At 34.1% G+C, this 16747-nt stretch overlaps 1 protein-coding gene across 1 annotated transcript; it reads right to left on the bottom strand.

Annotated features, from left to right (window-relative positions):
* Positions 1–1106: 1106 nt before the first annotated feature.
* LOC109150165 (probable E3 ubiquitin-protein ligase BAH1-like) lies at positions 1107–4678 on the bottom strand. Its single transcript, XM_019298072.1, has 4 exons — positions 4510–4678; positions 3748–3977; positions 1257–1511; positions 1107–1133 (listed from the first exon to the last, which is right to left on the bottom strand). The coding sequence occupies exons 1-4, from the start codon at positions 4676–4678 to the stop codon at positions 1107–1109; spliced, it is 681 nt and encodes a 226-aa protein (XP_019153617.1).
* Between the last annotated feature and the right edge of the window lie 12069 nt (positions 4679–16747).

Genomic DNA, 16747 nt, shown 5'->3' with positions numbered 1-16747 from the left:
TAAACATGTCTGGAACCGTTACGGTGCAATCACGTACTAGTTGCGGTGTAATCCTTCAGTAGTTCGCAGGTTAAAGCTAGTTCGCCGCACCTGAATATGATTCTATATATATATATATATATATATATATATATATATAGGGGTAAGGATGAAAATAAAATATGAAACTTAATTACCTCTTCTTCACAAGCAAACCTAATTCCCTCATAGGCTCTGCATCGGCATAAACCCCATCCTGAAACGCGCAAAAACATCATTCTTTAATAGGAGAGTGAGCGATAACCTAACTCAATCACAAAATTTTATTTATAAGTGGAGGTTTCGTCTCAACTTAAGTATCACTTCAGAATTTCTTGTAGAATCATTTCAGGGTATTTTGTTATTAATATTTTGTAGACAAAATGTACAACATATGACGAAACATAGAATACAAAATGGTTGTGTATATTAAATTGAATACAAACTAACCTGTCTACAAGTTGGGCATTTTGAATACTGACTTGCGGCCTTGAAACCTTGGGCAATCGTCACAGAAGCCGCAGCACAAGCACACTCTTTGCAGAAAAAATGACCACATCCCAGTGCATGCGGGTGGAAAACAATATCCTATAAATATACACAATATCATGTACATATATATACACAAGATTAACCTAGTACACACACACATATATAAGAAGTTCTATAACACGATATATCAAAATGAAAGACTTTTCTTTTCTAGAAACTATTGAAAACATTCATTTCTAGAACATCACAAAGTGGTCAAAAATGAGTGGTTGTATGGACAATTTGAGTTGGCTTATTCATTGTGATCCTTTGTCGATTAGAATCACAATGTGCAGAGTTTATCTAGTGTAAACCCTTGAGTAGCCGTTACAAGTTTCCCTCATGGTTCAAAATGAGAGATTGTGAGTGAAAACAACCTTAACAAATGAAACATTCTAGTGAAGTTCAACCCATGCCCACTTTCAACTTTACCCCCAACTTTAAGGTTCCTTGATTTACGAAAAAACATGTAGTCATTACTCAAATGTGCTTTATGGGTGAAGACCGTCTTGTGACCTTAGTTGACAAAGAATCACAATGACGTAAACCAGCTTAAGTTACTTATCATAATTGATGAGCTCAAACTGTGAAGATCAATAGACAACTTTCATAGAGAGTAATATTTGGAACCTTGTGGTTACTAAGCAAATTATCCCATTTTAAAGGGAAAAATTAAAAAAGAAAATGTTGCAAAATGAATTACTCACCAGACAAATAGGGCATGTTATGCTATACTCGAGTTTCAACGATTTTGAAAGATTCAAAGTAATGGCAAGGTCTGCAGGATTGAGATCACAAGAGAAAGGAGTGAAGAGATCTTTGAACTTCCCACCATTGGATTCGTTCAAATTGATATAAAGAGCTCCCAATTCTTTCAACCATGGCGATTGCAGAATATTCAAGCTTTTAGCACCAAAGGTAGATTCACAGTTTCTGTTCACTGCACCCTTACAATTGTGAACCTGCACCAACAACATATCATAAATTCATTGAACGAGTTTCTTAAAATAGTATGTATCAAAATTCAAAATATTTTAACTTGTTTAGTTCATTTTTAAATTTTTAAAAAAGATTTACTTTCTCATTTTTCAATACAAATATAAATTATATTCAATTTTTTTTTCAATTTATAAAACATAAAATGATTTGAAATCCAATTATTTTATTAGGTAAAAATACAAATGTAAATAATAAGCGACAATAATATTAACCCAACGGCAAGTAGATCAGTCGTATGCACCGCGGTCAAAAACGGCGCCGTTTCTTTAAGTAAAGAAACGGTCCGCCGTTAGAGTTAACGGAGTCCGCTTGTTTGGTGTATTAAACACCAACTGACACTATAGTATATCTAAACCGACACTGCAGTTATATCAAAATGATACTGTAGTTATAGTGAAATGAAACTGCAATATATATAAAATGAAATTGAATAACATTTCACATATTTGAGTGTATATTATACAATGAAGCTGTAATTATATCAAAATGATCATGTAGTTGTGTTTTAATGAAACTATAGTGTATATAAAATAAAATTAAATAACATTTTCACATATTTGAGTCTATAAATATCGAATGAAACTATAGTTATATCGAAATGAAACTGTAGTTGTGTTGAACTGAAACTGCAGTATATACAAAATGACACTAAATAACAGAGTTACTTTTTGCAAAAGGGTGCGAAACGGCGAAAACAAACACTGTTTATTTTCATTTTAAAAAAAAAAGACGCGCGGTGCATAATCGATTATGCACCGCGGTGCATAATATAATTTGCCCAAGTAGATCAAAGTGAAGATAGGTAAATAGTGACAAAAAGTAAAGGAGTAAATGCCAGCTAAGGTCATCCGAGTTTGGTGGTTTCGCCACCTTTAGTCCTAAACTTTCAAATCGATCACTTACAGTCCTCCGAGTTTCGAATTTGATCTGTCGTAGTCCTTCCGTTAAAATATGTCGTCTGTGCTGTGAAAAGTAAGAGCAAAACGGACTTTTTATTTCAACCCTAGCCAAAACAATTCATTTCTCTCAAAAATTAAAATTATCCCTAATCTCCTCCCATCAAACTTCTTCTCCAATAATTTCCAATTATGTAAACACCGTTCTTTGACGAGCCAAAACCGCAATTTCAATCCGAATATTTCACAATTGTGGATTTGTTCCTGGCAAATAAAGCTCTACAGTTCTACATTTTTTTTAGGTAAATGATTTGTTTTGACTGGGGTTGAATAAAAAGACTGTTTTACCCTTACTTTTCACAGCGTAGACAGCAACAGTTAACTGAAGAACTACGACAGGTCGAATTCGGACACTCGGAGGACGACGGGTGATCAATTTGAAAGTTTAGGACTAAAGGTGGCAAGACCACCAAATTCGGAGGATCTTGGCTGGCATTTACTCAAAAGTAAAGTAATGTATCAGCATGATTTTTGTATTTAAATATTTTGAGAGATATTTACCATAAAAAATGCTATCTATTTTCAAATTTGGAAAGTAAATTATTTTGAATGGAATATATTTTTTTTCCATTTTGAAAGAAAGTAATGAATAAATATAGAAAATTGGATCGAAACAAGTTGATCACTCTTGAACTTTCTTAACGAATTATCATATTCAAACATGGAAGAAACATAAATTGAGATAACTCTCCAAATATGCAAATTATTATGTGGACTCGAGTCCAAAATTAAACAATTTACATCTTGAACATTCACAATTTACATACTAAATGTTTACAATTCAAATTTTGAACATTTAGTAGGTAAATTGTGTGTTTTGAATCCAGGTTCACCTTGCAAGATGGACCCAGGTATAACTGCTGCTCCAAATAGGGTCTAATATTAATATTTAATATGTGACTATCAAATATTGTATTGTCATGGTACTAAAAAGGTTTATTACTAACAAAAAAAAAAGAAAAATAGATCGAGAGATTATTAAAATGAATTTTTCAAGAAAGGCTAAGAATATTATAGTGTAGTCTAGTAACATATATAAGCGTTAAATGTAATATATTAATATGTAATTACCAAATACTGAATAGTATCTTAACATTTAAGGAAAACAAGTTTATTATCACCAAGAAATAATTACGACAATATATTATTCTATTAATTTAACATTTTAATAGGATGTATTGAAAGAGATAAAAAGTAAAAAGTTAAATAATGTATTTGGGGAATATAATGATATGTGACTCACTTGATTGTACTTGTGAACGATTTTGTGCATAATAGCGGCGTTGTCCGCCGCATATTGCATCAAGCGGCGGCACTCTTTGGCTATCTGTCGGCGGTCGTTGAAGAAATAGCGGCGCATGTTTGCGATCCATTTCTCCGCTCCCCGCCCCTCATGGAGTCTCACCACTTCTTTTACTCTGTACCTAAAACACCTCTCTACCTCATAACTTTCCCTTCTCACTTCAACACAAACTGAAATAAAAAAGTAACATTATTACACCCCAAATCGCACGCGACTTAACCACAAAATTCATTGGTTATCTGATTATAAGTAGATACACATTAACTATTTAACCGTTTAACCACATTCCTCAATGGTCATTACTGGAAATTATGAAATTTTCGACCACCTGAAAGTGATCTTAAATTAAGTTGATACCAAAAAGTGGTCGGAAATAGCAACAAAGTTTTTTCCGGATACCAAAAGTGATCGGAACAAGACTCTTGACTGATTTAAGATCACTTTCAGGTGGTCAAAAATTTCATAATTTTCAGTAATGGGTAAACCACAACACTACGTTTTGAATCGAGCGGGGTTGAACTCAGCCAACCCGGCCGACGCCCTCCCATCTCATCCATCATCATTGTATAAAAACAAAAAATCCCAATTTTTTTTTCCATCCAAAGGAATTCAAAATCATAAACTTATATGATTAGAAATTTGTTTTTGTCACGTTTTTTAGAGAGAAAACATGATGAAATAGAGAAAGGAATAAGAAAGTACAATGGCAAGGTTCGTTGGTTGTCTTAGCAACGTTGTTTGCCCAGCAATTCTTGAGAATCCCCTTAAGCCTTTTGTAATCCATAAGGTACAACGCTTTGCCTTTATCGTTATTATCTCCATGAGCGTTGTTGCTGTGAATGTACCTCTTGATAGTCTCTCCAAATCCCATCTTCACTTCTCAATCTACTTCAATTCCTGGAATAAGTTGTGAGAATGGGTTACAAATTAAAGTATCTATAGCCGAAAAGCGACTGGGTCATCTCATAAACTGTAAAATAAGAGATATACAAACCAACTTGATTGATGTGAGTTGTCATACACTGTCATCCTTTAAGAAAATCGCAAGTTCAAAACTCTCTTTCGTATAGAAAAAATCAATAAGACCATAACTAACTCCTTAATTAGGTTGGCCAGCTGGAAACAGAAATTAATCTAAATATGGAAAAAATAAGGAATATTGTAAGAGCATTAAACAAGTTGTATTATATTGTACCAAATTTATGGTGTAAATTTTAATTTTTTAATATATATAACAATCAGTATAAAACCTTTTGTATTAGCTGTATTTTTGGAATATAATCTTTCTAGTTACTATTAAATTATATGTATTGCCTTTATAACGTAAAGATGTAAATTTTGAAATAAATATAGTATAACCATTATATTTATCTCTTTGATTTGCGTTTATCAAAAGGATTAGTTTTACATGCGCATTGTATGATTGATATCTAATGTTTGTATTTAAATAAATAATTCAAAGTATATCAATGCAAGATTATATAGGAGAAGTTCGATCATTATAGTTGACATTAAAATTAATGTTTACGCTTTTTTTTTTAAAAAAAAAAATTATCTAAATACTTATTATAGTTAGTTGGTATGGTATTAAGTAGTAGATACTACTTTTGTTGGAATTACTCTAAGTTTTTCTTAATTCGCCTTTGGATATAGGTATGTCATTATCTTCGTCTTCATTGCTTGTCCGCTTCTTTCTTGTTGGTAGTGTCTCATGTGCAAATGAGTTACTGGTGCTAGTTTGCAAAAAAAAAAAAGAAAAAAAAAAGAGTCAAATAGGCCATCGAATTGCACACAATAATGCAATTAGGCCACTGAACCTAAAAAAACAACAATTAGGCCATTAAACTAACCAATTTCTTTCAATTAGTCTAATTTACAGGTTTTGCATGTTAGTAACAGGTCACCTAAAAAATTTAAAATATTTTTTAGAAATAATAAATTAAAATATATTTAAAAAAAAACGTTTCTTCATCTCCGGCCATGGAGATGAAGAAACGTTTTTTTAAATATATTTTAATTTATTATTTTTAAATAATAATTTTTTTAAAAACTATTTTAAATTTTTTGGGTGACTGTTACTAACTTGCAAAACTTGTAAATTAGAGTAATTGAAAGAAATTGGTTAGTTTAGTGGTCTTTTTTTTTTGAAAATTTTCTGCGGTGCTTCATTAGAAAAATGCTGAAATAATGTCTGGTGGGTGAGTATCCCAGTACATAGTATCAGGTTGCTGATAAGCCGTAGTGGCTAAAGCATGAGCTAAATAATTGTCCGATCTAGAAATATAATTAAAAGAACATGAGTGAAAATAAACGGCAATTTGCCTGCAGCTATCAATGGCAAAAATAAACGGCAATTTGCCTGCAGCTATCAATGGCATAGCCAACGAAACGCAGTGGTTGATGATGTAAGGTAGCGTTGTAGTGTCAAACAATCCGTGTAGATCTCAATATTCTGTTCACCTCGATCCTTTAGCCATGATAAAACTTCCTTACACGCCAAAGCCTCAGCCATAAGTGGTGACGTACAGGCCGGTAGCGGCTCGGTTAGTGCCGAGATATAGGCTCCATCTCCATCTAATAAAACGGCCCCTACAGTTGCATTCCCTGTCTCGTGTAGATATCCCGCATCGACCCTGCATCTTCTCACTGGCGGCACAGAGGATCCGGCAGCGTCGGCAGCACCGCGGCCGGCGGTGGGACTCGCCTGGGCAGCGTGGCGGTTTTCTGTCGGCAGCGTAGCAGTGGCAGTGGCAGCCACGGCTAGGCGGGACTGAGTCCATGCGGTCTTGGCTGCCGCTGCGGCTCTGAGTAGGGACCCCGGGCGTGGTAAAAACGCCTCCCAAACTGCACCATTTCGAGCTTTCCAAATATTGTATAGAATTGATGCTGCATATAACATTCCATCAGAATCTAAAATATTTAGAAGTTTCCCAAACCAAACATGAAAAATATCGGTGACAATATTGGGGATTGTAAGGTTGGATTGATCCCAAATGTTTCTTGCAAAATCACACAAGACTAATGCATGCATTGTATTCTCATGTGATATCCCACACATAGCACAATATGGGTTCACCTCCACCCTCTTTAAAAGCAAGTTCGTAGTTGTAGGCAAAATATCACAAATAGCTCTCCAGAGGAACATTTTCCACTTTGGTGGAATTTTTAGTCTCCATAAAGCTAACCAATTAGTAAAGGGGCCTTGATTATTCTCATAATCTCCCACCAATCGTCTGTACCCGCTTTTCACAGAATATAATCCTCTCGGGTCCCCGTACCAATACCATGCATCATTATAATCCCGGGATACAGGTACTCTCATAATTCTCTCGACATCCGTAGGTTGAAATAAATCTGATAAAATTTCATTATCCCATGTACCAGTTTGTTGATCTATTAGCCCCACTACTCTGGCCTCTCGTAACTGTATAGGCATCTCTGTTTGTATCATAGGGTCCTGGTCATCCAGTAACCATGGATGGGTCCATATAGATGTAGTTTCCCCATTCCCAATTCTTCGTCTGACCCCACTACAAATTATGCTCTTTGATTATACTCCGCCAACAAAAACTAGGATTATTTCCTACCTGCGCATCAAAGAAAGTATCCCTGGGAAAATATCGGCTTTTGTAAACACGAGCTACTAAGGAATCAGGCTTAGTGAGCATTCGCCATGCCTGTTTCCCCAACATAGCTAGATTAAATGCACGTAGGTCCTTAAAACCCAATCCACCATACTTCTTAGGAACACATAGCTTGTCCCAAGCCTTCCAGTGAACTCGGTTGTCCGTCCCAGAACCCCACCAATATCTATTCATCGTTCTTTCTATAGCCGTGCATACTGATATAGGTAGCAAAAAAACACTCATTGAGAAGGTAGGCATAGATTGTGCCACACTTTTCAACAGTATTTCTTTCCCTGCCTGAGACAATAGCCTTTTATTCCACGACCCAATTCTTTGGCGTATTTTATCCTCAATATATGCAAAAGCTGCCTTTTTATTCCTACCCACAAACGGAGGTAGACCCAAATACTTGCCAAAGTTTGGTGCCTGCTCCACCCCCAAAACTTGGGCCACACTTTCCCTATCCACATTACTCGTATTCCTGCTATAACAAATACTCGACTTGTGGTAGTTAACCACCTGTCCCGATAGATCCTCATTGGTCTAATTGTTTTTTTTTTTTAGATTCAGTGGCCTAATTGCATTATTGTGTGCAGTTCGATGGTCTATTTGACCCTTATTCCAAAAAAAAAAAAAAAAAAAAAAAACATATTTGAATCTAAAATAGGTCAACAATATTGTTGTTATTTTTGGGTGATTGTTGTTTCAGTCCCATAATTATATTGGATTTAAAGGTTCTGGTTTTGTTGTATGAATATATTAACATGAATAGTTTCAAAAAAATGTGTATGCATTACTTGCACAAATTGAATGCTGAAAATATATATATCAAAAGAAGTAATAGAGAAGGGACAAAAATCATATTATCAACGTATCTCTTTCACTTATATTCAAGAGAGAGCTAAGCTAAAAGGAGCCAATGATGCACACAACATTCACTTTGATTGGCCCAACCAAAATGAACACTTGGAAGGCTCGACAAATTCCCTAACGCTCAAAGAATCAATCCTGAAATCTGGTTTGTATGAAGTTGCAATTGTACTAAACTTTTTACATTTGTTAGAATAGAGGGGATTGAGCAAGAAACATTGTTGTTACAAAGCAAGAACCACCACTTATCTTGATAAAATCGGTTGAAGAGATCAATGTCTTAGGAATCACAAATCTTGGTTGGTGAGGCTCAACCAATTCCTGCCACTCGCTCTACTCCACACGGTTGATGAAGTCACATCAAATTAGATGCTGGCCAATTAGATGCGGTTGGTGACTTCAGCATCAAAGAATCAATTTCAAGCTTGAATTAGTTTGACAATGAGATCAATTCTACTGTAGTAAGTGTTCATGTTCTATATAAGGTATGTTAGCTCTATTTCTCTATGGCAATCTGTATGTGGATTAAAGCAAGTTTTATGCAACAAAAGTCAACAAAATCATAAATCATGAAAATTTTCTTAGTATCATGTAGTTCTTTAACTCTCATATGAGGATTTGTTATGAATATTTCAGGTGGTGTGAGGGCTTCACTACTACAGAAAACGGACTTAACGTCTACATTATAACGTCGATTTTTTGAAAATTCGACGTTAAATATTTAAAATTATTTTTTATTTTTTTAAAAAATACATATGACGTCGGTTATTTGGTATGGCCGATGCCGTATATTAAATAAAAAATAAATACAAGATACGACGTCGGCGTTATACGTCGCCGACGCCGTATCTCAAATAAAAAATATATATATATATATGGTATACGGCGTCGGCGACGTATATCGCCGACGCCGTATATCGCCGACGCCGTATACTCGAATTTTAAAAAAAATAAAAATAAATAGTAGATACGGCGTCGGACGTATCTCTAATAATTTTTTAAAAAAAAATGGTATACGACGTCGGCGACGTATAACGCCGACGCCGTATACTCAAATTAAAAAAAAAAATAATAAATAGGAGATACGGCGTCGGAGTTAATTCTCCGACGCCGTATCGAATAATTTAAAAAAAAAAAATTAAAATGGTATACGGCGTCAGCGACGTATATCGCCGACGCCGTATACTCGAATTTAAAAAAAAAAAATAAAATAAATAGTAGATATGGCGTCGGAGAATTAATCTCCGACACCGTATCTCCAATAATTAAAAAAAAATATTAAAATGGTATACGGCGTCGGCGACGTATAACGCCGACGCCGTATACTCAAATTTAAAAAAAATAATAATAATAAATATAATTATACTCAGATCGGCGCCCAAACTCCCAAACTCAATATTTCACACTCAACATTTCACACTCCTCACTCATCTGCTCCAAACTCCCACGCCGCCGAACGCCCTACGCCACCGATGCTCTCCACCGCCGCCTAAGCCGTCGTCCTCGGCCTCGCTCGCCGCACGTCGACTTCGTCCTCGGCCTCGCTCGCCACACGTCGACGTCGTCCTCAGCCTCGCTCGCCGCACGTCGACGTCGTCCTCAGCCTCGCTCTACGTCGTCCTCAGCCTCGCCGTCGCTCTACGTCGTCCTTGCCTCGCCGTCGCCCTACGTCGTCCTAAGCCGTCGTCCTCGTCCTCGCGACTGCCGCACGTCGTCCTCGCTCGCCGCTCGCCGCCTCTCCTGCAAGGTACGTACGTGTATATATATATATATATATATATATATATATATATATATATATATATATATATATATATATATTATAAATTAAAAATAGTTATGTATATATATTTTTTGAATTTTGAATTTTATATATTATTATTGTGTATATTTTCGAAATTTTAGGAATAATTGTGTATATATATTTAATTTTATAAGTTAGTGGGTCAATTATGAATTGTTGTGTGTATATGTGGAATTTTATGAAATTTTGTTTATATATTATTGTGTATATCTTGAAATTTTAGGAATAATTGTGTATGAACATTAAGGAATAAGGTTTAGTTTATAGACATATAGAACAAATATTATGAATATAATACATAATTTAAGTGAACAAATCTTAGCTTGCTAGGTGAATCTTGGTCCATAATTTGCCTTTTTCAAGTATATAACTTACCAAATAATTTAAGTAAACAAGCTAAGTGTATAATACATGATGATGTTATTGAATATATTGCACTAGTTGATACTTAATATAAAATGATGTTGTTTTGGACCAAGGCCCACCATGCTAGGTGAATCTTGGTTCATAATTTGCCTTTTTCAAGTATATAACTTACCAAATAATTTAAGTGAACAAGCTAAGTGTATAATACATGATGATGTTATTGAATATATTGCACTAGTTGAAACTTAATATAAAAGGCTCAAGTGTCGAATAGCACCATGAACCAACAACGAAATGTCATCCTGCACCCTAATCTTACATAAGTGATTATTCGATTCACAAACCAAAAAAAATTGTTCACCTAGCCTTTTTTACAGGTAGCCTTCAAGTTAAAGGTAATAAGTTGGTGATGTGGAGGTGATTTGGCATAGATGTGTGTTTTTTTGTAGATGTGGCAGCAATTTGAGAATATGTGGCATCCATTCATCAATTTAATGTAATATAGGAAAATTGGGAGAAGAAATGTAATATAGGAAAATTTGAAAAATCGATTTCAATCCCTACCCAGAGAACCCATTCCCTAATCCTTAATCGCGAAGCGCAAAGTGAGAAGCGAAGCGAAACCTTAGTGAGAAGCGAAGCGAATCTAAGCGCGGCGATTTGGCTTTCGCTTCATGTAACAGTGGAATGCTATACTGGAATGTATTAGTATTAGCCCCTTAATTACATCACCCTTAATTATATAATTCAAAGGGCGAAGACAAGAAAAAAAAAATTTTTTAATCTGTACAGCTACATTGTGGAAACTGTGGAAATATAATTTAAAATCTGTAAATCTAAAATCTGTACAGCTAAAAAAAAAAATCTAAAAGGCTAATTAGCTTCCACGTCATACTTTAACCGGATTCATGTCATCAAAGCAACAGGGAAACCTATTAAAAAGACGAGGTAGACAATTTTTTTTAGTTTGTGATTCGAATAATCATTTATGTAAGTATAGGGTGCGGGATGACATATAGCAATTGGTTCAGGGTGCTATTTGACACTTCACCCAATATAAAATGATGTTGTTTTGGACCAAGGCCCACCATGCTAGGTGAATCTTGGTCCATAATTTGCCTTTTTCAAGTATATAACTTACCAAATAATTTAAGTGAACAAGCTAAGTGTATAATACATGATGATGTTATTGAATATATTGCACTAGTTGATACTTAATATAAAATGATGTTGTTTTGGACCAAGGCCCACCATGCTAGGTGAATCTTGGTCCAAAATTTGCCTTTTTCAAGTATATAACTTACCAAATAATTTAAGTGAACAAGCTAAGTGTATACTACATGATGATGTTATTGAATATATTGCACTAGTTGATACTTAATATAAAATGATGTTGTTTTGGACCAAGGCCCACCATGCTAGGTGAATCTTGGTCCATAATTTGCCTTTTTCAAGTATATAACTTACCAAATAATTTAAGTGAACAAGCTAAGTGTATAATACATGATGATGTTATTGAATATATTGCACTAGTTGATACTTAATATAAAATGATGTTGTTTTGGACAAAGGCCCACCATGCTAGGTGAATCTTGGTCCATAATTTGCCTTTTTCAAGTATATAACTTACCAAATAATTTAAGTGAACAAGCTAAGTGTATAATACATGATGATGTTATTGAATATATTGCACTAGTTGATACTTAATATAAAATGATGTTGTTTTGGACCAAGGCCCACCATGCTAGGTGAATCTTGGTCCATAATTTCCGTTTTCAAGTATATAACTTACCAAATAATTTAAGTGAACAAGCTAAGTGTATAATATATTTTTATATATATGTTAGGATGCTCTTGAGATCCAAATTTCTCAAGGAGAATTTGTTGAGAAAGGAAGATAAGATTCATTGACTGTTGCATTGGGTACTGATGAGCATTCTGGACGTGTTAGAGCCATGGGAAGAGGACATGGCTTCAAAAGTGTATTTGGCCATGCAAATCGTCGCGAAAAGCCTCCTGAAGATGTTCAACAAATGGTTGATGATGCTGTTGCAGTAGCGTTAGAGAAACAAAAGCAGCAAAATATTTCTGAAGGGAGGAATTTGGTCAACGATTAACTGAGCAATTTGAGGCAAAAATAGCTAGTATGATGTTGAAATTTAGTGCTATGCAGACTCCTTTACAAGCAAAGCAGGTGGATGACGTATGTGTGGATGTTGTGTCACTACCTCCAAGTGACAAAGCTAGTTCCCCAGACCCTTTTAGTAATTTACCGGCTGTAAGTATTCGTTTAAAGTTATCTTATTATTATTTATCAATAAAATTTTATATGATTTTTAATTAAAAATTATTGTAGTTAGGGGCACGATGTCAATTGTTCTTAGAAGATCCAATTAGACGTCCAGTAGCATATGGGACAGCTTACAGTGGTGGACAGGTTCATGGGATTGTACTGGATATAAATCATGTGAAGGTGAGCGTAAATGAAGTTAGTGATCCAAGTGCACATGTACCAATCCCCACCAGTGAGGTTCAGCTTGTAGGTGATGCAATTCAACACTTTATTGCTTGGCCAAAGAAGCTGCTAGAGTTATGTACTAAAGCTAATGTGGTATGTATACTAAAAATATTTCTATTTTTTAAAATAGTAAGTAATTTACTTTTTAAAATAATAATTCTTACTTGTATTATAATTCACAGTCAAAAGAAAAGACCAAATTGACTTTTCATTCGGGTGTGCAATCCGTTCATCAACAATTCACTATACCTGATGATGATTCTTTGACTGATGGATGCAAAAAGGCCTTTTCAATAGCTCGCCGTTTTGAACACCCTCTTGTGGTCCATGTGGCTCGTGGTATTATGGGCAACATTGACTATGACTTGCACCTTCTAAGTGATGAGATAATGCGTTTCTTAAATATGGAGACCATCAATGTTTCTCTAGTTCAGTTCTTTATGAGGTAATAAGTTCTTTAATATTATTTATTCATAATGGTTTTATATTTATATAGTTGGTAATCTATATATAATTGGTTGTGTTTGTGAATAGGGGTATTTACATTAGTTTTGAGTTGGCATCAAAAGACACGTATGGCTTCCTAGATCCATATTGGATTCAACCACAAATGAATAATATGGAAGACAGGAAATCATATATAAATGCCACCATGCAGTCGGGGAAGAAATTGGTATACTTAGCCCCATATGTTCTCAAGTAAGTATTAATTACGTATTAAATAAAAGTACTTATATATAATATATTTTTATTATATATTATATTCACTTAAAACTAATAAATTATTTATTTGTAGTGAGCATTGGATGTTGATGGCGATTTGTCCTCGACTAAATGAAATTTTTTGGTTTGATTCACTTGGTCATGGGCCGCGTGAAGACATTAAACATATAATGGAAACGTATGTAAATTTATATAATTAATTAGTAGTTATCATTAAACTAGTGATGCCACGTATTTATATATATTCTATGTCTTATATTAATAGGTGTATGACTGCAACAAACATGATGAGTGGAAAGAAACAAAATCGTTCACCAAAATGGACTATATGTTCGGTAAGTACTTCATTCACTTTGTAAAACATGCAAACTTATTGTTTTTTTTTTATTAATTTATTTTATTTTTATTGTAATTCAATGTAATATGCTATACAAAAGGGAACCACCGAATGTGGTTATTATGTGATGAAGTTCATGTTGAAAATTGTTTCCAACAATCTAAGCAAAGGAATGGATAAGGCAAGTAATTTCTTAATATATCTTTTGGCTTCAAATGTTTAAAAATACTTGCTTATTTATTAATTTTATTTCTTTTGAACTTTGTAGGCTTTGGAAAGACAAGGAAGATTGCCCTACAACAAAAAAGAGATTGATGAAGTTAGAGACAAATGGTCTAAGTTTCTTATTGATGAATGGGTTAATAAAACGCTTCTTAGTTGATACTTTACGTTTAAAATTAGTTTATGTTTATTGGCTTAATGTTTAGTAGTTTTGTTGAATTGTGGTACTTATATTAGTTTTATGTTTAGTAGCTTGAATTAGCTTAATGAATTGTGTTCTTTATATTAGTTTCATGTTTAATAGTTTGAATTAGTTTAATAAATTAGTTGATGTTGAATGTTGAATGTTAAATTGCTAGCTGCGCAGGATTTGAAAATTGATACAGGTTGGGTAGAAAACATAAAACGCATATAAATAATAAAAAAAATAATAATAACATACGGCGTCGGTTTTTAGGTAAAAGCCGACGCCGTATGTTATTATTTTTTTTTTAAAAAATAAATATATACGGCGTCGGCTTTTACCTAAAAACCGACGCCGTAGGTTAATTATTATTTTTTAAAAAAATAATAAATATATACGGCTTCGGCTTTTACCTAAAAGCCGACGTCGTATGTAAATTATTTTAAAATATATATATATATATATATATATATATATATATATATATATATATATATATATATATATATATACACGACGTCGACTTTTACCTAAAAACCGACGCCGTAAGTTAATTATTTTTTTTTTTTAAAAAATAATAAATATATACGGTTTCGGCTTTTACCTAAAAGCCGACGTCGTATGTAAATTATTTAAAAAAAATATATATATATATATATACACACATACGGCGTCGGCTTTTACCTAAAACCCGACGCCGTATATTACATACGATGTCGGTTGTTCAACCGACGTCGTATCATTTACTTACGACGTCTCTTAAGACGACGTCGAAAGATAACCAACGTTAAATGGGGTATTTTAACCGACGTTAAAATCGTTTTCTGTAGTAGTGCTTTTTGAAACAAGAAAGTCTAATTTGCTGCATTAAAATTTTCATTTTACTGCTGGGGAAGAATTAAATATGCAGATTCTAAAAGAAAGACGATTCATTGATGCTTTTGTATTCTTGATGTATTAGTTTCACTACATGCACACATGCCTACTATTAAATTAAAAACATCATAAACAATTGCCCACACACTCAATTACAATTGAAAACCAGGAGCTCCATAGTAGTTTATTAAACACAGTAAGAATATCTCAAAAAATCCACACAAACAAAAACATAGTAGGTTATTTGCTCGATTACCCCTGACAAAAGCATTTCAACTTTCAGTGGAAACATATCCACCCTTTTAATTTGGACAACTTTGTTCCCTTTATGGCACACACGGGTTTGTTTCTTTATGCACATAAGTAAGCACTACTACTGTACACAAAACCACATTTCAATTTTTAGAATTAGGATATCCTACTGCTCTTTGTCTGCTCAGCCAACGTAAAACCCCACCATCGTCTACCCACCCAACGTAAAACCCCTCATTTGGGTAAAACCCGATCGGCGCCATTTGCGGTTAAACCCTAGTCTGGGTGAACCCCACCGCTGTCTAGTGTCTACCCACCCAACGTGAAACCCCATAAAACATAAACAAGTTTCGGAACCCTATAGGCTATAGCTACTCACACCACCGTATGCGCCTGAACCCTAACAAAGTGTTTGGTTGGAGGGGGAAATTATGTGGAAAAGAAATTGCAATTACTGGGAATAAAGTGGGAATTTAAATCCAATGTTTTGTATACAAGAATAGAATTACTCAGAATTTCAATTCCAATGTTTGGTATACATAGAAATTGAAAAGAAATAAATAGTATAAAGTCCAAAATACCCATTGTTGTTGTGTTATTAATTGTAGATTAAAAAAAAAAAAGAAGGGATAATTTTGTCTCATCATTAACTTTTTTTCTTCCCAAAATCTCAGGGGGACATGTGATTTTAATTCCATGAAAATGGGGGAATTGCAATTCCTTCTAACCAAACTAAAGAATTTTATGGCCTTTGAATTAGGTGGGAAGGGAATTTAAGGAATTTAAATTCCCTCCAACCAAACGCCATGTAAGGTGTGTGGAGTTTGTGTTTAAGGTGCGTGGGTTGTGTGCTTGATGTGAGTAATTGTTAAAATTTAAGGTGCGTGAGTTTTGTGCTTAAGGTGCGTGTGTTTTGTGCTTAATGTGAGTAATTGCTGAAACTTAAGATGCATGATTTTCCTTCTTAAGGTGCGTTATTTTCCTTCTTAAGGTGCATGATTTGTATGCTTAATGTGCATCAGTTGTGTGAAACTTAGGGGGGTGGGGGTGTATTCAATCATGACTTTCATAGTGTTTTAAAGACTTTAAAAATGATTGATTTCAATAAACTTTTATTCACTTTCATAGAGTTGTTTAAAACTTTTTAAAACTTTATAAGACT

The sequence above is a fragment of the Ipomoea nil genome, unplaced genomic scaffold (assembly GCF_001879475.1).
Source record: "Ipomoea nil cultivar Tokyo-kokei standard unplaced genomic scaffold, Asagao_1.1 scaffold2216, whole genome shotgun sequence".
NCBI classification, from domain to species: Eukaryota; Viridiplantae; Streptophyta; class Magnoliopsida; order Solanales; family Convolvulaceae; genus Ipomoea; species Ipomoea nil.
Note: the sequence above shows the minus strand (reverse complement) of the source record. Positions and strands in the feature narration are given on the sequence as shown.

Coding starts and splice junctions, on each gene's coding strand:
- LOC109150165 (XM_019298072.1), bottom strand. CDS start 4,678: ATGGGATTTGGAGAGACTATCAAGAGGTACATTCACAGCAACAACGCT. Junction 3,978..4,509: donor AACCAACGAACCTTGCCATT/GTACTTTCTTAT, acceptor TTTTTATTTCAG/TTTGTGTTGAAGTGAGAAGG. Junction 1,134..1,256: donor TAACATGCCCTATTTGTCTG/GTGAGTAATTCA, acceptor TGATCTTCACAG/TTTGAGCTCATCAATTATGA.